The following is a 15,906-nucleotide window of genomic DNA, read 5'->3' as shown; positions in this document are numbered from 1 at the left end:
ATTGTCCAGAAAGAATCTCAAAGTGGGTGCGGTGGATGGGCAACAGCCCTGTCCTGCTCAGAGGGAGAAGATAGGCGTGGGCGCCGCGAAGGGGATCCCACCCACGCGAGGATCCAAGGGTGCACTCATACAGTGGGTAGGAAAGACTCCTGCCTGCAAAGGGCCTGGGGACAACGATGTTCTTCACTCGTCGATATCGTTCTAGCTTTTCGAGAACCTGGAAACAACAAACGAGTCTCTGCGTCCGCACTAGTGCATTGAACTGAATCAAGACTTTTCACGTGCCTCATTCCTCGGCTTTCCATCTGGTGAATGTTCAATTGTTTGGATCCGATCACATCTCTATCACCTTGTTTTGTAGACACAGGGCTTAAGAACTTTGGCCTCTTCCTCAACCGTCATGTCACTATCATCCTCTCCGTGATCTGCCGCTGCTACACTGCTAGCACCAGGCCGTCCTCGTCCCTTTAGCTTGACGTCCTCGATCTTCTGATACTCTCTACCATTCCATTTGAGCCCTTTGTATTTCCCGGCGGTCGGCACACCGGATTTGACGAACACCATGCTGACGAACATCTTGTTCGATTTGTCCACACTTCCTTCGCGCAAAAGGAATCCACGGCGGGTCATGACACTGACAAAGGCAGATATATCCGTTTGCTCTCCAGTAGCCTCAGTAGCCGTAGAGTCCTCCACGAAAAGCTCCCCCTGGACTTCATCATCACTACCTTCCACGCCCGCACCGCCGGTTTTCTTCTTGGCGTTCTGTTTCCTTCGCTTCTTTCCTACACTATTCTCCACGCTCTGCCCGGGTTGTCTTTTCGCCCTTCCAAAGCGGGATTTGACTTCGCTCACCCAACACTCCCCCCTTCCATCTCCCCGAAGGATTCGCCATGCTTCTTCCACAAAGTTGATCCAATTCGTGCCCATGAGGCTGAGGCAGAATACCGCAATATCCGCCTCACCATCTCTCAACGGCAATGAGGAGATATCTGCTTTGGTGACCAAGGTGTTAGGAGTGTGGAGATCGAAGTTGTGAAATTTGAGTTTAAGGGCTTTGATAACGGATTGGCAACCGCGAGCAAGAGGAGCATCACCACAGCCCAGGTCGGCGATTGTGCAGGAACCTGTCTTGCGACGAGGGAGTGGGGAGCTCTGTAGAGAGATCTTGAGGCTCTTGCCAGGCTGCTGCCTATTGGGCTCATGTGCTGTCGTGGATATTTGTCCTCTGGTTTTGATCGCGGAAATGTACCTGTCTACTGGGTTGACAGGCCACGAGTCTTTCACTTGCTGTGAAAATCCGGCGTGGTACTCGGCGAAGAGGTCGGGAGAATTCGTGAAGAGAGTCATTGCGGCTGAGGAGGTGGTGGTATACAAGGTCTCGTTCAGGTGTCGGAAGCGGGCTGATGTGAGTTTGTTGCGCATTTTGGCTTGCAGAGGAGTCAGTCTCGCAGGTATTGGCGGTGCAGGCGGAAGAACTTTGCGTATGCTATCGCGTGGGATGGACCTCGAAGACGACACTTCCGCCTCGCCATCACCGTCCCTTCTGCCGTCATCCTCCGCTTTTTGCACTCGACCCGGCTGCACAGGCTGCTGTTGGCCATTGACCGTCGGGCGTATATTGTCCTTATTCTTCTTCCCGCGCCGCTTCGTATCTGTCACTGGGATGGTCTCTGCGCCAACCTTGTGTCGTTCAGCAGTTTGGTGACCATGTCTCTGAAGTTCCCCCTGCGTTTTGCTGGCAGGTTTGGCCCCTGCACGCTGGTTCCATAGTTTCTCGAGCTCAGTCCCCGAGACTTTGGAGGCCTCATGATGATCGGGGAATGCGTTCTTTCTCTTTTTGGAGGCTGAAGTGGAAACCGAGGGAGATAGATGGGCGTCACTGGTTGAAGCGAGTTTTTCCTGGACGAGGGAAGTCGAGTCAACTGCCCAACCCGGAACCGCGAACATGATACGTAGGAGAACGGCGAGGCAGGGATTATGAGGAGGGGATTATGTCGAGGCGACGGTTAGGCATGCTGCAGGTCTCAGATGGATTTCAAGCCAGTGTCACGGTAATTTTGGCGCAGTGCAATTGACGGGGTGTTTGCCAAATAATGTGCTGAACTCTGCATGCCACCACAAAAATTTATTAGGGTACTTGGTTGTAGTCTGGTGTGTGTGTGGTACGTTCCCGCAGCCCCGGTAGCCACTCTGCCACGGCCTGTACCCACCGGCAAGTGCCTGGTCAGAGCCGCAGTTGCAGATTTGGGGGCGGGGCAGCAGGCCCCATTGGAGATGTTGTTATTGGCTTGGTCATTAGTTGATCCTACAGCCCAACGGCCACTTACGAAGAGCACTTCATCGACTCTTTTGGGCATTACGATACCTTACAAGCCATCTTCTGCACAAATTGCAGACATGCTCGTGCATAGGCAATAGTCAGGAGCATGGAGCCGGATTAGGCTCCTACCCCTCACGGCACAGAGCATAGGGGAGCTCAAAGACGTGCTCAATTACACATTAGAAAACAACCACTTGGTATGCTCCAGGAGAATAGGTTACAAATAATCACAGTAGCTACTATACAGGACAATATAAAGACCCTGCAGTCCAACGTGCCAGCGCTTGGCAAGCACGCGTGTACACAAATATCACGAAAACTCGCCCAGCATCTGACCTGCGCCTATATCTCAGTTGGGAGGCATCATATGTGCGACTATTTACCGAACCTCACGCCGCAGCGTGAGAAGCAAGTGTAACCGATCCCCGAGGAGCCATGATTGGGGTGACCGCAGGGGTGCATTGCTTGTAGGTGCTCGGTAAGGCTCAGTAAAAGGGTCTTTACAGGGGTGAACCGTACCTACCTAACTAGGTACTATAGGGATGGAGGTGTTGGTTTAAGTGACGATTTCGTGTGTGGGCGTGCCCAGGTAGGTTCTCACTTAGGTACCTCTGGATAGGATGCAGGACACCAGGACACCACCTGCAGAGGCTCCATCACCCCCGCGCTGCAGGTCTCATGAGACTCTTGCATCACGCCAAGAGCATATCTCGATGATGCCCACTGAAGCCCTAATGAGGAGGGCGACAATTCCCTTCTTCCTTTGCCCGTTCCTCGTGCGTCTCCTCTCCATCGATGAACAACTGTTTTCTTCTTCGTCCGCTTAACGTTCGCTTTACCTGCTCGCTACACCTGCAATCGGATTGCGATCTCGGCAGGACTTTCCAGGCTCACAAAACAAGGGTCTAGGCAGAAGTCCCGGAACCTCCCCCCCCCTTTCTGACCGCATGGCGCTATACCTCCTCACAACAAGCCTTGTCGGCCTACGAACGATCCCTTTCTGCCCCGACAACAGCCAAAGACATAGCAGCCATACGGATTGTGCATAGATGGGTTAACCCCTTTCAGACTATAGCTCTCGAGGCCCACCAATGGTTCAACTCCCTCACCCTGATCACCCCACCGGGCGCTCTCTAGATACGAGTGGCTGATATCCAGTAGTTGTTGTGCCATTCTACCTACCAAAGAAAACCCCTCTTGATACACCCTGCCTGCAGCTCCACCACCAACCGTCGAACTCAAGTTTTGCGCCGGTTTTGAACCTGGCCCTTTCACTGCAGGGCGGCGACTTGACCTGGCACCTTTGGACGGTCGAAAAACGCCATCAATCCTGCATCAGGCAGCAGATCGGCCGGAAACGGCCCTTGTCTCAACTCCGATTTAATAATTCCTGGCTTAGTGATGTTTTGTGCGCACCACGTGTGAGCATGTGGTTGAAGATCGACAGGTGAAGATATGCCATAGGCTGTCTGTGGCAGGCTCATCAACCTCCCATCCCTGAAACGAATCTCCCAAACCGCCATCCTGCGAGGAACTACGGAGTGCACTCTAGTGGGGCAGAAGAGCAACGCACGTTGAGGGAGCCTCGAAGGTCGTGTGGCTAGCGTGGGCTTGTCTACCCTACTACCCTTCAGAGAATTGCGCGGAACGAACATGGTCTTTCCCCTTGATGCCCCGTCTAGGCGGAAACCACTGGGGTTGAACCGCCAACTCGTCGATCCATCGATCCATCGATCCATCTTCCAGTCGATTCTCCACGACCGACAGTTCATCAATGTGACCTGACTCGCAACATTGTAACACTCGAGGGTAACCATGGACGGGTTTGGCCACTGAGCAAGTACCAAGACGCCCATCAGAGCTAGAAGATCAACTTCCATTCACGACGGGGACCAGATGAAAAATACAGGTACTTTCACCGATACAAGGTGGTTCAAGGGTGGTTGGCTATCATCATATCTCGGTGGGGAGCTTATACAAGTAGCAGCAAAGAGACATTTTGGTGGTGCCAGCCGGTTTAGCTGCTGGTGGCTGCAGCTTGGGTCCTTGAAGAAAGCTCACCCCGAACTAGGAATGGAGGGAGACTCTACCCGGCCGTGTCGATCCAACAATGTCCTCCAATTCTCCGCCACAAGTTTTTCCTTTACGGAAACGAAAGTGCTGCTAAGGACTTTTCCCATCGAGTACAAAGCTTCATTAGCACGGCTTTTTCGTCACAAATCAGCCCTATGCTTCTCCATCCTGACTTTTTTTCTCTCCTGTACAACGCTTACTGGTCAGTACCGACCCTATGACTTTGCTTCTGCAAGCCGCCACCTTGTCTTGCCCTCCCTGGTACCCTGCATCCTTGTCCTGGCCTCCTGTGAGGTACCAGAAGACCCCCTTGCCGGTTGTTCACAACATGCCCGGCTGATTTGGACCACCATACCTCTCTCGGGACTGTTACTATTTGTACGTACTGCAAGGGTGCCTTTCCCCTATTGTCTGCCGTACCACATGGCGGACCTTCTGTCGTTCTTCACGAACCCGCCAATCATCTGAGCCGCTCGTCGTCACTCTGCATATGCGCTTGCACCGATTGTCAGTATCACAACCTCCTCATGTTGTGGGTGCCCGGAAAGTCGACCACCGTGCCTCAGTGGAGACATCGGTCCTCGGCAGGTTCCCAGTGCGTCTAGGAATGATATTCCACGTCCCCGGCGTGTCTTCTTTCCTTCCCTCACCGCAATCGGGTCTAGCAGAATGCAATGAAACCGGCTTCCTTCTTTCAAGGGAAAAGTGTGCGCTATCGCAAAGGGTATGGAACAGCAGACTTGTTGCCCACACCTGATACCAGTACCAATAGCTCAGCGGCGAGCAGTTCTCCGCAGTGCATATCCTGGCTTCTCGGAACTTCCCTCCCACTCTAAACTGTTTTGTTCCCAATGTGCGGTCCAGCCATTGTTTTGTTATCAGCCCGTTGCTGGCCACTTTGCAATTCGCAAGCTCCAAATTGTCCTCAATACCTGACATATCAACAGAATCGTCCTGATGCCTGACGATTAGAACTTCAATGTCTCCTACGCCGGAAGAAGAGGAAGTCTTTAATGTCAAGAGATCTGGCAGTGGGCCAGAGGAGGAGGAGGATGCAGCAATAGTCGACGCCACGCCGAAGCAGCCAACTAAGAAACGGACCAAGACTGGGTGTCTCAGTGAGTTTGACCTCGTCTTCGGACACCACCTGCGAAGCACTCATACTGATATCCGTCTCTTCAAAAAGCATGCCGTAAAAGACGGTAAGCTCGGTCCCTAATATCTCTATCCTCGAGACTATGGTCATTGTCCTTTCATGGTCGATACAAGCTAACATACATTTTCAGAATAAAATGTGGAGAAGAGAAGCCTGTAAGCCTCGTCCTCGTCTTCCATGCACTCATCGACGTATCCTGACTACGGATTTAGGTATGCAAGAACTGTATCAAATCGAAGCGCGAATGTGCAGGATATCAACCTGTGGCGAACAAAGAGCAGATCCTGGGACAAACCGATATATCCCAAGAAACTGGCGCCCATCTGTCGTTTCAAGATCACGATGTCTCAACTGCATTCAACCAACGTTGGCAACCAGGACCGGAATACCTGGAAATGCCACATGACTTTGGTCAAACGAATCCCTCGCCCTATAATCAACTACCATTCAGCGCCAGCTACCATGCGATTCCATTCCCTCCGACCAACCTCTCTAATCACTCGGGTATTCCGGTCATAGGTCCGGAATATGGATGGCAGGGTACGCAGCATCCACCAAACCTGCCTTATCATGGAATGGCGGAAACCTCAAGAGAAACTGTACCAGGGTTCACCTTTCCGGACAACCAGGCTGGAAGGACTTCGACGACCGTCTTCCCTCTCGACCCCCGATTGATGGATCAGCCGGCGACATGGGGTTTCAATCCTGCTTTGGCTCAACTTCAGTCACCGCAGTCAACACTCACCAGCAACCATATTATGGCCTCACAGCAGCCGATTCTGTCTCAATTCCAACAGCGGCGTGCTCCACTGTCTTACCAGTACGACGTATCACCCCTACCTATAGAGGGTATGTAGGCCAATACAATTGTCATCCATCAAGCTCTTTTATACTCAGTGCTAAGCTCTTCGCAGAACATGTGGCTAGGCAATACAGTGCGCATGGTAGTACACATCAGCCGGGATTCATAAATACCGCATCCCATGGTCCTTCTGCGCTTCGGCGTCCTACATCTCAGATGAATGACGACGAGGACGACGACGATGACGACCCATTCGACGTTGAAATGGAAGATTCAAACCTCTCATATCAAGAAGCGGCAAACAATCTCACAGAGATGCTCGGTCGTGCTGGGCAGGTCGATGTACAGGCTTCGAAATTGTACATTCCCAGGAGGACTGAGTATCGAACCGTCGCGACGTACCGGCCGATTATAACACAATCCCCTCTTCACGATGAGAGAAACGAGCATATATTTTGCCATTTTGTTGAAATTACGAGCAACACTATATCAATCTTCGAGAGACATCACTACAGCCCTATTGCGGCCCCTGCGAGAACTCTCTGGAATTTCACAATGCCGGCTCTGGCGTTGTCGCATACCGCACTTGCGCATGCGATTCTGGCATTGGGGGCCCTTCATCTTGCGAAGCTGAATAACTCGTCAGAAAACCTCGCGATCAAGCATTTCACCTGTGCAGTGCGAAGGGTTGGGAGACTGCTGGGGTTACCGAAACGGCGGCACGAAATAGCAACTCTGGCTACAGTCCTGCTCCTTGGATACTACGAGGTCGTCTCTGGCGACCATTCACGGTGGAACCTTCATTTGTCAGGAGCTACGAGGCTCCTACAGGAGCATGACTTTGCCGGCTTGACCCGAACGACGAGACGCATGCGAACTGGTGCAAAGGCACGAATCAACCAGTGGACTGTTCAATTTGCGTTGACCGACGAAAACTATGCGCGTGTAGCTGGTATTCCTCTTACCCTGCTTGACGACGCTGACTGGGAGGTCGATCAGACACTCGTTTCCCGACTGACAGGCCTCCGCGTGAACTATGACCAACAATTCCAGCCAAGCTTCGGCTCGCGGCCTGCCATGCCGGACCTGAGCGAGAAAGATGTTGAAGATTTCAAGGCCAAACTGGACTTGAGGTGGTGGTACTGCAAGCAAGACGTTTTCCAGAGCATGGTATCCGGCGACCGGCCGCTTATGGCCTACCAGGAATGGATCTACTGTCCCCCTAGAGGTCAAATTGGACGGGCGGACAATCCATATGCGACCCTGGATCACTTGCTACTGGTCATGGCACGCCTAACTGATTTCGGAGGCAAAGATCGTCTGCGCAAGCAACGGGTGGTGGCTATGCAGGGAGGGCAATGGAGGCCCCCGAAATGGCTGTTTGGACCTCAAGGACAACCTGGTCCATCGGGACGGAAGGACGGTCCTGCTCATCCAAAGCAGGCTTCGGAATCACCTCCTGAGAAGGCTTCTGCAGCCACCAAGCTGACCGGTGCTCCGGCCCAGGCGGGAGCAAGACCTTCCCCTGCCCCCAGCGCCAACGAAGGGAGGGTGAGGCAGAGTAAACCCGGCTTACCGGGTGGTTCTGGTCCTGGACCGGGGGCTGGTCCTCCTATGCTTGGGATGCTCCCGCCTGCGACCGAGCCACTGCAGCTGGATTCTGCTTTTCGGTCTATGGACGCCAACATCAAAGACTCGGCGTTTGCGTTCAAAAGAGAGCGGAAGGAGAGCACGCCGCCTAGCAATCTCGAGGACGATACAGCCAAGGCATTTGCAGAGTATAACGAGATAGGCAAAGCCTTTGATACCTTCGCAGAAAACCTGGGCACAGACTTTGAGCCTCTCAAACAAACCGGGCCCCCGGTCGGTACGCCTTTTGGACCAGCACTCATCTACAAAAATGGCGCAGTGGCGTGTATATGGGCATGCTACTACGTTGGGCGCATCTTATGGCAGCGCCTTCACCCCGAGATGCCGCCTGCAGCAGTGGTTGCTGCTGGCGTCACGGCGCACCTCACTCGGGAGTATACGCAGATGGTCGGCCAGATCTGCGCAGGGCTGTACTCAAGACAGCTCTATGGCCAGAGCGGAGCCCTGGACCCAAGTTTCGCAGGCTACCTCATGGAGAGTACCTTCTTCCTGTTGTTTGCAGCCATCCAGTATACAGACGCTGTGCAGCGAGGGTGGACAATAAGCAAACTTAAAGACGTCGAACGCAGATGTGGATGGCGTACATCAGGCGCCATCGCTGGCGCTTGCGAGACTGCCTGGGAACGAATGGCGCAAGCAGGACGAGGCCCTCCCTACGAGCGAACTCTGGCTGCTCACGACGAGGACATCCGCATGAGCAAGACATCGGCAAAGTCATCTCCATCAAGTGGAGGACCTTCAGATGCCGCCGTCGAACAGCATGAGTCGGAATTCGTGAACCACGATCGCAGCCTCATTGATCGGTCCAGCTCGACCCGTGTGCATTGGGCGCTGGGCTTGCTTTCGGTCGAAGAAGACATCCAGAAGATGGCGCTGGAGGACAACTAGGTGTTGACATATCACATTGCGAGAGACTGGTGGCCGCTCTTGCCTCTCCATCGAGAACGTGGATGTGGGTGGAGGTTCGTGGTGGTTCTTGCTTCAATGCCACCTCCGTCTCTTCGCATCATGGGAGTCCATCTCAATCCGACATTTACCTCTCTTTAATATCTCTATCTTTACCCTATTTTGCTGCATGTCCTAGAATCAGTATCCAGCTCTCTCCTCTCAATCGCAGAGACCTCATCATTGCCCTATGTCTCCCCTCCATCGACTCCTTGATCATGGCCAATCCAACTCACACCCCAGCGAGGGAGAATTCTACCATCGAGTCTCAGGCACAAGCAAGGATCAAGACGCAGCAGCTCCCTTCAGGAAAGACATCACCTCCTATTTCGACATCTCCGGCTTGTCTCATGGCAACTCCACCGCCAACATCAGTTCTGGGACGCAGCTTCGGCGACATTCGCCCGCCACCGCGACACGGCGTCCGTATTTCAGGTTCTATTCAGACTTTGATGCTCTGCAAAAGTGCTACACAACCACACAGCCAAAAGAGACCCGCCCACCGTTGACGCACTCTCCTCGGTTTGAAGTGACACTGTCTCCAAAACCAGGAGCTGACCAATCTCTAGACGCTTCTTCTCTCCCTTCCTCGCCATGTACCTCTGCACCGTCCGTAGAGACTTCGCATCCCTGGGGTTCACGTCCGTCAAAAGAGAAACATTCATATCTCCGACATCGCCCAAAGCTGAGGCGTATTCTGGCGACGTCTCCTTCTTGGGACGTTGGCCTTGAGGGAAGAGAAGCCTCGGCTGGATCTGTGCGACGACTTTCTTCGACTGCGTCAGAGGCGCAGACGAGTGTTAGGGATATCATTGTTGTCCGAACAGACCAAACCCCTTTAACGCCGCCATCAAGGAGTTTTCCCACTACCGAGATGCCCACGCCGAGTTCTATAAAGGTGGAAACAGAGTTCCCGGAGCACCGCAGCTCGAGTCACAGCCCACAACGGGAAACGCACTCTCACTCTTCGGAACAGCAGAGTCAGACTTCGTCCCGGAGGAGTTCTATGACCCCCAAGGTGGTTCTAGCGACCCCGCTCAAATACATCCGCCAGGCGAGTCCACTCAAACAATCGAGGACCACAACGAAAACTGAAGCCCCTCAGTCTACTCCGGTAGGTCGGGATCGACGGATGGCAGACCACACTAGCCAGATCAAGAGAAACTATACGTTGGAAGCACTCGAACTTGTGACGGGGATCTTGCAGGAGATAAAGCTCGCACCACCGAGTTCGCTATGGCCGCCTCAGGTAATAAAGCCCTTGAGATGGAGAACGTCCTCGAATAAGTCGCCCTCGCATCAAAAGAAAAAGGAACCACGAACCATGCAGGGAATTATATCGGAGATCAACGACAATCACAAAGGCAGTGGTGAATTGCTCTCTGGGCTTCAATCATATACCTCTAGCCAGATAAATTTGCGTATGGGCAACGTGCCTATGAACACCCCAGATGAGACGGCCACATACAAAATTAAAAGGAGCCCTAGTGCAGAAACCGAGGAATACTTCAGGGTCGATATCAGTATTAGAGGAGGTACGAGCTATCTCCCAAGTGAAGCTCGTCGAATACACACGCCGCCACTTCCAGAGGCAGGATTGGATGGCCGACTGAAGGGGTTTTTCTTCGACTACAATGCGCCGGGGCGGTCTGTGTGTCTACGAGGGACAGAAACCCCCGAAGGTGCAGTTGACAGCGGAAGCACCAATCAGGACAGCAGTGGATTCTCGGGTCACAGTCGAGCCACGCCGGCCGGTAAGAAGCCAGGGAGGATCAAGAGCAAGAACAAGCGGATCCTGGCCGGGGATTGGTACGACGTGAAGCTGGCAGAAGTTGACATGAACATCCAGGCGGACAAAGGCGAGATGAACCACGCTAAACAAGGCGAAAAGAGAGTCAACTCGCCTCAGTGCCTTTACAAGATCCGCAAGAACCAGCGCGATGCCGCCGAGTTCGACCTGACCATCCCCGAGCATCTGCCCAACAGTCCACTGTGTCCGCGGCACACCAAGTATTGGCGCGTGGTCAGGGAGCGTGGCAGCCAATTCAGGGGCTGTTGGATGCACGGTCTGGGTATTTTTCAAGCAGAGCCTTCACAAAGCAATTAGCAATCTCAGCGTCTGTTCCTATACCGCCTACGAGCGAGCATGTGCCGGTAGTCCTAGAATATTCGGAGCAAAAAATAAAACCAAGAACGGATACTTTACTTAGTTACCATGTTCTTTTTTTTTTCACCTTTGCTAGCACAGCCCTGCTCGAGCCCTTTGCTGTGACAACTTGACTTGGCCTTCCCGTCGCCCCTTGTCCGATTGTTCATCCATCATTCTCCCCTGAGGGCGAAGGGGACTCGCGGTGCCCACTGCTCACGCAAAACGGCGGCCTTGTGCGTCAACTCAGCTAAGACCATTACTTACAAGTTACAACTGGATGTGGGCGGCGTGGCAATGCTTTCCCAAGTCCGATCGGACCGTAGCCAATTTATCTATTTATCCCGCGCAACTGAATCTGTGCTTTGGAGACACGGAACAAAAAGTTCGTTCTAGGCTGCATCACCTTGTACTTGTTGTATATCGAGGGCAGCCGTTAACTCCCAAGACGCCTGGGGCAGCATGGGGGCGGATTTTGCAGTCGTCGTACTATCCTGGTCATCTACAACCATCTGCCGAAGCCGTCCATGCGCTTGCTGGCCATCATGCATATGTATCAAGTTAATCCCGTATCCTCAGGCCTTTGCTTGATTTCCGAAAACTAAATACTCCATTCCATGTTTGCTTGCTCTTACTCCTCAGCCAGAGTCTGGCCCTCCCTCAACCCTTCCACTTTCAATTCCTCTCCCATTGCCCTCTGATAGATATCTCTGACATTCTCCGTGACTGTCTCAAAGTGGCTCGATGCGTCAAAGCTGTTGCTGATGAAGATCTGGTCGTTCACGCCACTTTCCAATGGTTGGTATAGGGGGATCGGCGGCCCCATGAATTTCTCTTCAATGCGGCCAAGTCTCTCGAGTCCCGGCTGCAGCTCAAGGTGGTGGTTCGCAGAGGTTTCGGCGATGGTGGAGACGATAGCAATGTAGTATCCTTTGGGACACACGTTGTGGGCCGAGGATACCATGGCAATGTAGATGTCATGTTTTCGACCAACCTGAGATTGGGGAATGATGAGTTGCAAGGAGTCGGCATCCCCGGTCTTCTCAAGCGGGTGGTTCAAGATACAGATGGCCTTGAGGAGGTGACCGACCACTTGAACTTTGCCGGGGAAATAGGAGGGGTCACCGAGGATCATCTTGGTCTTTGTGGTGAATTTCATGCCTTCTTCGTTCTCTTCGCCTCGTTCTCGCATAGTTGCTTTGATACCGGCGACTTTGTTGCCGTCGTAGAGAAACTCGTCCACCGAGGTGTTGAGCATGTACGTACCCCCGTAGATAGCGGAGAGACGGGCAAAGCCTTGTGGGAGCTCCCCTAAGCCGTATAGCGGGTAAATGTAGGGTGATTTGCCGTAACGAGCCATCGAGTTGGCGTACAGGCGGATTCTCTCAACCGTCTCCTTAGCCATGCCAGGTGCGTTGATGTACTCGTCAGTCGAGTAAAGTGCCATAGAGTGACCAATAAAATCTCGCGTAGAGGGTTCCAGTCCGAACTTGTCATAAACCTCTTTCATGGTGCATTGATTCATATTCATTCCTGCGGCAAATGATCAGCTCCCGTCCGATATGATTCCATGATACTTTAATGCCCACCATTGTGTGTTGCCGGGTTGTTCTCCTCAAATGCACCCACCCACTCCAGAAATTTCTTTGCCCTTCTCTTCTCGAATAGGCCCATCAGAGGTGAACTTAATGCCTCTGCAGCGGTGGATGGGACTTTCGCCACTGTTGCGCGCGGACCTGAGCCTTGCTGTACAAAGCTCCCTGCGATCTGTTTGAATTCGAGGTATCGGGTGACATCGGTAGAGACGAGGATGTTTGTGAGTTCGCCATTTGCCATCAAGAGCTTGGGAACTAGGTCAATGTTCCAGTCGTTGGTGCGGCCGTATTTCTTCCACGGCTCTTCGCCCGGTTTATGGGTTCCGTATCTCTTGAAGAGCTAGATAGATGAAAGGTCAGGCCAGGTTGTCCCTCTCATGGGTGTGTTGTTCTTGCTCACAGCTTCAATGTTGATAGACGCAGCCTCACTGTGTACTCCCGGTCAGTTGGAATTCCCCTATCATTCTATTCAGGACTGCGATTCGCGTACCCGCCGTAATGGTCGTTACGATCGATGTGGAGGACTTTCTTGCCCTTGACGGAAAGGACGCTGTGATCTAATTAGCGGAGAATGCTTCACACGTATGGCTGCGCTGATTCTCACCCAGAGAGCACGCATTCTGTCAAGCCTAAAACAGGACGAGTCAACAAAAAGGCGGGGTCGGAGGGATGGGCGAAGGTCATTACCTGTGCCTAGGACGATAACATCGTATTCTGGGGCGATCTCTTCCATTGTCGAAGGGCGTCAAATAAATGTCGAGCGTGACAAATGATTGTGAGAAAGCAGGTATATATGGGGAGAATTGGCAAAAGGTTAAGGGTCGGTGAACAATGTTGTCGCGCTATCCCACCGCAGGATGTCAGGTCGCTCTTGTCGAAGCGCAGCGAATGAGGTCATGGCTGCCAAGACCTGCTACAGTTTAGACTCGCCGTTGCTTCCCCATGAAGCCTCAGCCTTGCAAGGGGGAGCTCAGCCTCGTGGCAGGATGCTCATGAACTATGTATGCATACTAGGACAGTCGTGCACAGTCGTGCACAACCTAGTTAGGGGCTCATTGCGCCACTTTCACTTGCTAGGCTGGAGAAGTGATCATTTGTTACAATAGCCATCTAGCCCCTTTCCGCGTGGAGTATCAGGATGTCGCACTCAGCTTCTCTGCCTCGCGCTTCATCCGCGCTCTAGAAATGGCAATTTGCTCTGTCAATCTCCACGGATAATCAAATGTGTCCATGAATATCTCACACAGCTAGAGAGTCATTAGTCCGAAAACATGCCAGCAACGTCCAGGGGCAAGACATACCTGAATACTGTTCCCACTTGCGAAATCATCGTCGTTCAAGACTGCCTCAAGCTCTTCGACTGTCTTTGTAGCGTGACTCTTTGCCTTGACACCATTATCCTCTCTTGCTCCGAAGAAATCAAGCATCTTCTGGTAGTCCCACATCATGCTCACGTCGTTGTAACCCTGCTTTGGTCCGTGGATTGCTCTCTCAATGGCATATCCGTTGTTGTTGATGACAAAGATGATGGGTTTGAAGCCGTAACGGATGTAGGAGCCTATCTCTTGCACCGTCATCTGGAGACTTCCCTCGCCGACGATCAAGACAATACGTCCGGGAGCATTGAGCTCCTTTACCGCGACCATGGCGCCAAGGCAGGCACCGACCGTGAATCCGATCGATGACCAGAAAGTCTGCGTGATATACTTGATATTGGGTGGGAAAGTGGCATCTGGCATCCCGAATTGAGCTGTCCCAGACTCTACCAAAAGAATATCGTCGCTTCTCAAGAACCGACCGAGTCGTTGCCAGACGTACGATTGTTTTATCTCTCCGGACTTCAAGTCATTCAGTATGGGTGTCTCGATTCTCGGGGCTTTGGTGGGGCGTGGAAGGTCATATTTCTGAGGGCTTGCCTTCAGCTCTGAGACGATCTTTTTCAGGATCGGCAGAAAATGAACGCCATCAAAGTTCTGGTTTTTGACCTGGCAAGAGTCGTGTCCAAGGAGCACAAGATGCTCGTCCTTGATTTCCCGTGTGAAACCCCCGGTGTTGGAATCCGAGAGAAGTGGCCCAAGATTTAGGACGAGATCGGAGGCCTCGATACCCTCAGCCACCCCGGGAAAGGACACTAACCATAGGTCAGTGGATATGAAGGAGCCACCTACAGGCTACTAACCTTTGCCATTGTACAGTCCACGGTAGTAAGGGAGAGTTTCGTCGATGACTCCTTTGGACAATGGTGTAGAGTAACAGGGAAACTGGGTGAGCTTGGCAAGCTCTCTGGTCAATTCCCGACCGCCGTGGCGGACAGTGAGCACATCGGCCAAAATCACTGGGTTCGAGGCTTCCTTGATCAGAGAGAGAACATCGCTGACAATCTGATCTTCAATCTTGCCGTCTTTGTTTTGTACAGTCAGGTCCAGCGGCGTGTCCAGTCGCTTTGCGTCCAGTTGCACCGCCACGGCATCGACAGGGACGTAGATATAGACCGGAAGTCGACTCCGTACGCAGGCGACAATGGTTCGGTCAATCTCCGCAGCCATCGTCTTGTCATCCATCAGATAGGCATGTGTCTCCCTGATAGGTGCTGCCATATGAATGTAGGTTGCGTGATCCATGTTGGCTTTCATGGTGTGATGCAGCATTGCTCGGGCCTTTTGCAGCGATCGTGCCGGCATTCCCACGATGTGAATCATGCCTGCATGCTCTGCGTAGCTATTTGCCCCGTCACAGCATGTGTCAGTATTTGTCAAGATGTAGTGTCTGGCGGACGACACAGCCCCGTCATGGCCAAAGATCAAACTTACGCTCCAGCCACCCCATTCATCGCAGATAGCTCCCCTACGGCGTATGTCGTGACCAGAACAGCCGGCGAACCTTTGATCCTAGTGTAGCCATCAGCAGCATACGCGCCATTGAGTTCGTTGCAGCAGCCAATCCATTTCAACCCCGAGACGTTGTAGATTTCATCGAGAAGAGTGACTGCGGCGACACCGAATCAGAGTGACATTCTTGCACAAATGTTAGCCAGGGGAGAATTGGCACTGACGGTTAAAATCCCCTGGGACGCCTAGGATATGTTCTGTGCCGAGTTGCTTGATTCTCTGAAAGAGGTACTGGCCCATGCATATAGTAGGCACAGACATGGTGGTGGTGGTGAAGTCAGTTGCAGGCTGATGTGAGAAGAACCAGAGCAGTCAACAACATATATGG

At 52.7% G+C, this 15,906-nt stretch overlaps 6 protein-coding genes across 6 annotated transcripts; 3 read left to right on the top strand and 3 right to left on the bottom strand.

Moving 5' to 3' along the window:
- Nucleotides 1-345: 345 nt before the first annotated feature.
- Nucleotides 346-1,950, bottom strand: Z517_04031 (uncharacterized protein; the record flags this gene model as incomplete). Its single annotated transcript, XM_013429362.1, has 1 exon — nt 346-1,950. One exon carries the CDS (start codon nt 1,948-1,950, stop codon nt 346-348), a length of 1,605 nt encoding a protein of 534 aa, XP_013284816.1.
- A 3,425-nt stretch (nt 1,951-5,375) lies between these two features.
- Nucleotides 5,376-6,409, top strand: Z517_04030 (uncharacterized protein; the record flags this gene model as incomplete). Its single annotated transcript, XM_013429361.1, has 4 exons — nt 5,376-5,514; nt 5,583-5,598; nt 5,683-5,707; nt 5,765-6,409. 4 exons carry the CDS (start codon nt 5,376-5,378, stop codon nt 6,407-6,409), a joined length of 825 nt encoding a protein of 274 aa, XP_013284815.1.
- A 161-nt stretch (nt 6,410-6,570) lies between these two features.
- Z517_04029 (uncharacterized protein) lies at nt 6,571-8,892 on the top strand (the record flags this gene model as incomplete). Its single annotated transcript, XM_013429360.1, has 1 exon — nt 6,571-8,892. One exon carries the CDS (start codon nt 6,571-6,573, stop codon nt 8,890-8,892), a length of 2,322 nt encoding a protein of 773 aa, XP_013284814.1.
- Nucleotides 8,893-9,823: 931 nt separating this feature from the next.
- Nucleotides 9,824-11,056, top strand: Z517_04028 (uncharacterized protein; the record flags this gene model as incomplete). The annotated part of the gene is made up of 1 exon (XM_013429359.1): nt 9,824-11,056. One exon carries the CDS (start codon nt 9,824-9,826, stop codon nt 11,054-11,056), a length of 1,233 nt encoding a protein of 410 aa, XP_013284813.1.
- Nucleotides 11,057-11,726: 670 nt separating this feature from the next.
- Nucleotides 11,727-13,423, bottom strand: Z517_04027 (uncharacterized protein; the record flags this gene model as incomplete). The annotated part of the gene is made up of 6 exons (XM_013429358.1): nt 11,727-12,628; nt 12,685-13,030; nt 13,091-13,118; nt 13,181-13,240; nt 13,295-13,319; nt 13,378-13,423. 6 exons carry the CDS (start codon nt 13,421-13,423, stop codon nt 11,727-11,729), a joined length of 1,407 nt encoding a protein of 468 aa, XP_013284812.1.
- A 400-nt stretch (nt 13,424-13,823) lies between these two features.
- Nucleotides 13,824-15,839, bottom strand: Z517_04026 (uncharacterized protein; the record flags this gene model as incomplete). The annotated part of the gene is made up of 5 exons (XM_013429357.1): nt 13,824-13,937; nt 13,992-14,821; nt 14,870-15,408; nt 15,501-15,675; nt 15,743-15,839. The coding sequence occupies 5 exons, from the start codon at nt 15,837-15,839 to the stop codon at nt 13,824-13,826; spliced, it is 1,755 nt and encodes a 584-aa protein (XP_013284811.1).
- Nucleotides 15,840-15,906: the final 67 nt, after the last annotated feature.

This window comes from Fonsecaea pedrosoi (genome assembly GCF_000835455.1).
Source record: "Fonsecaea pedrosoi CBS 271.37 unplaced genomic scaffold supercont1.3, whole genome shotgun sequence".
Classification (NCBI taxonomy): domain Eukaryota; kingdom Fungi; phylum Ascomycota; class Eurotiomycetes; order Chaetothyriales; family Herpotrichiellaceae; genus Fonsecaea; species Fonsecaea pedrosoi.
This window is presented reverse-complemented; position numbering and strand designations above follow the sequence as displayed.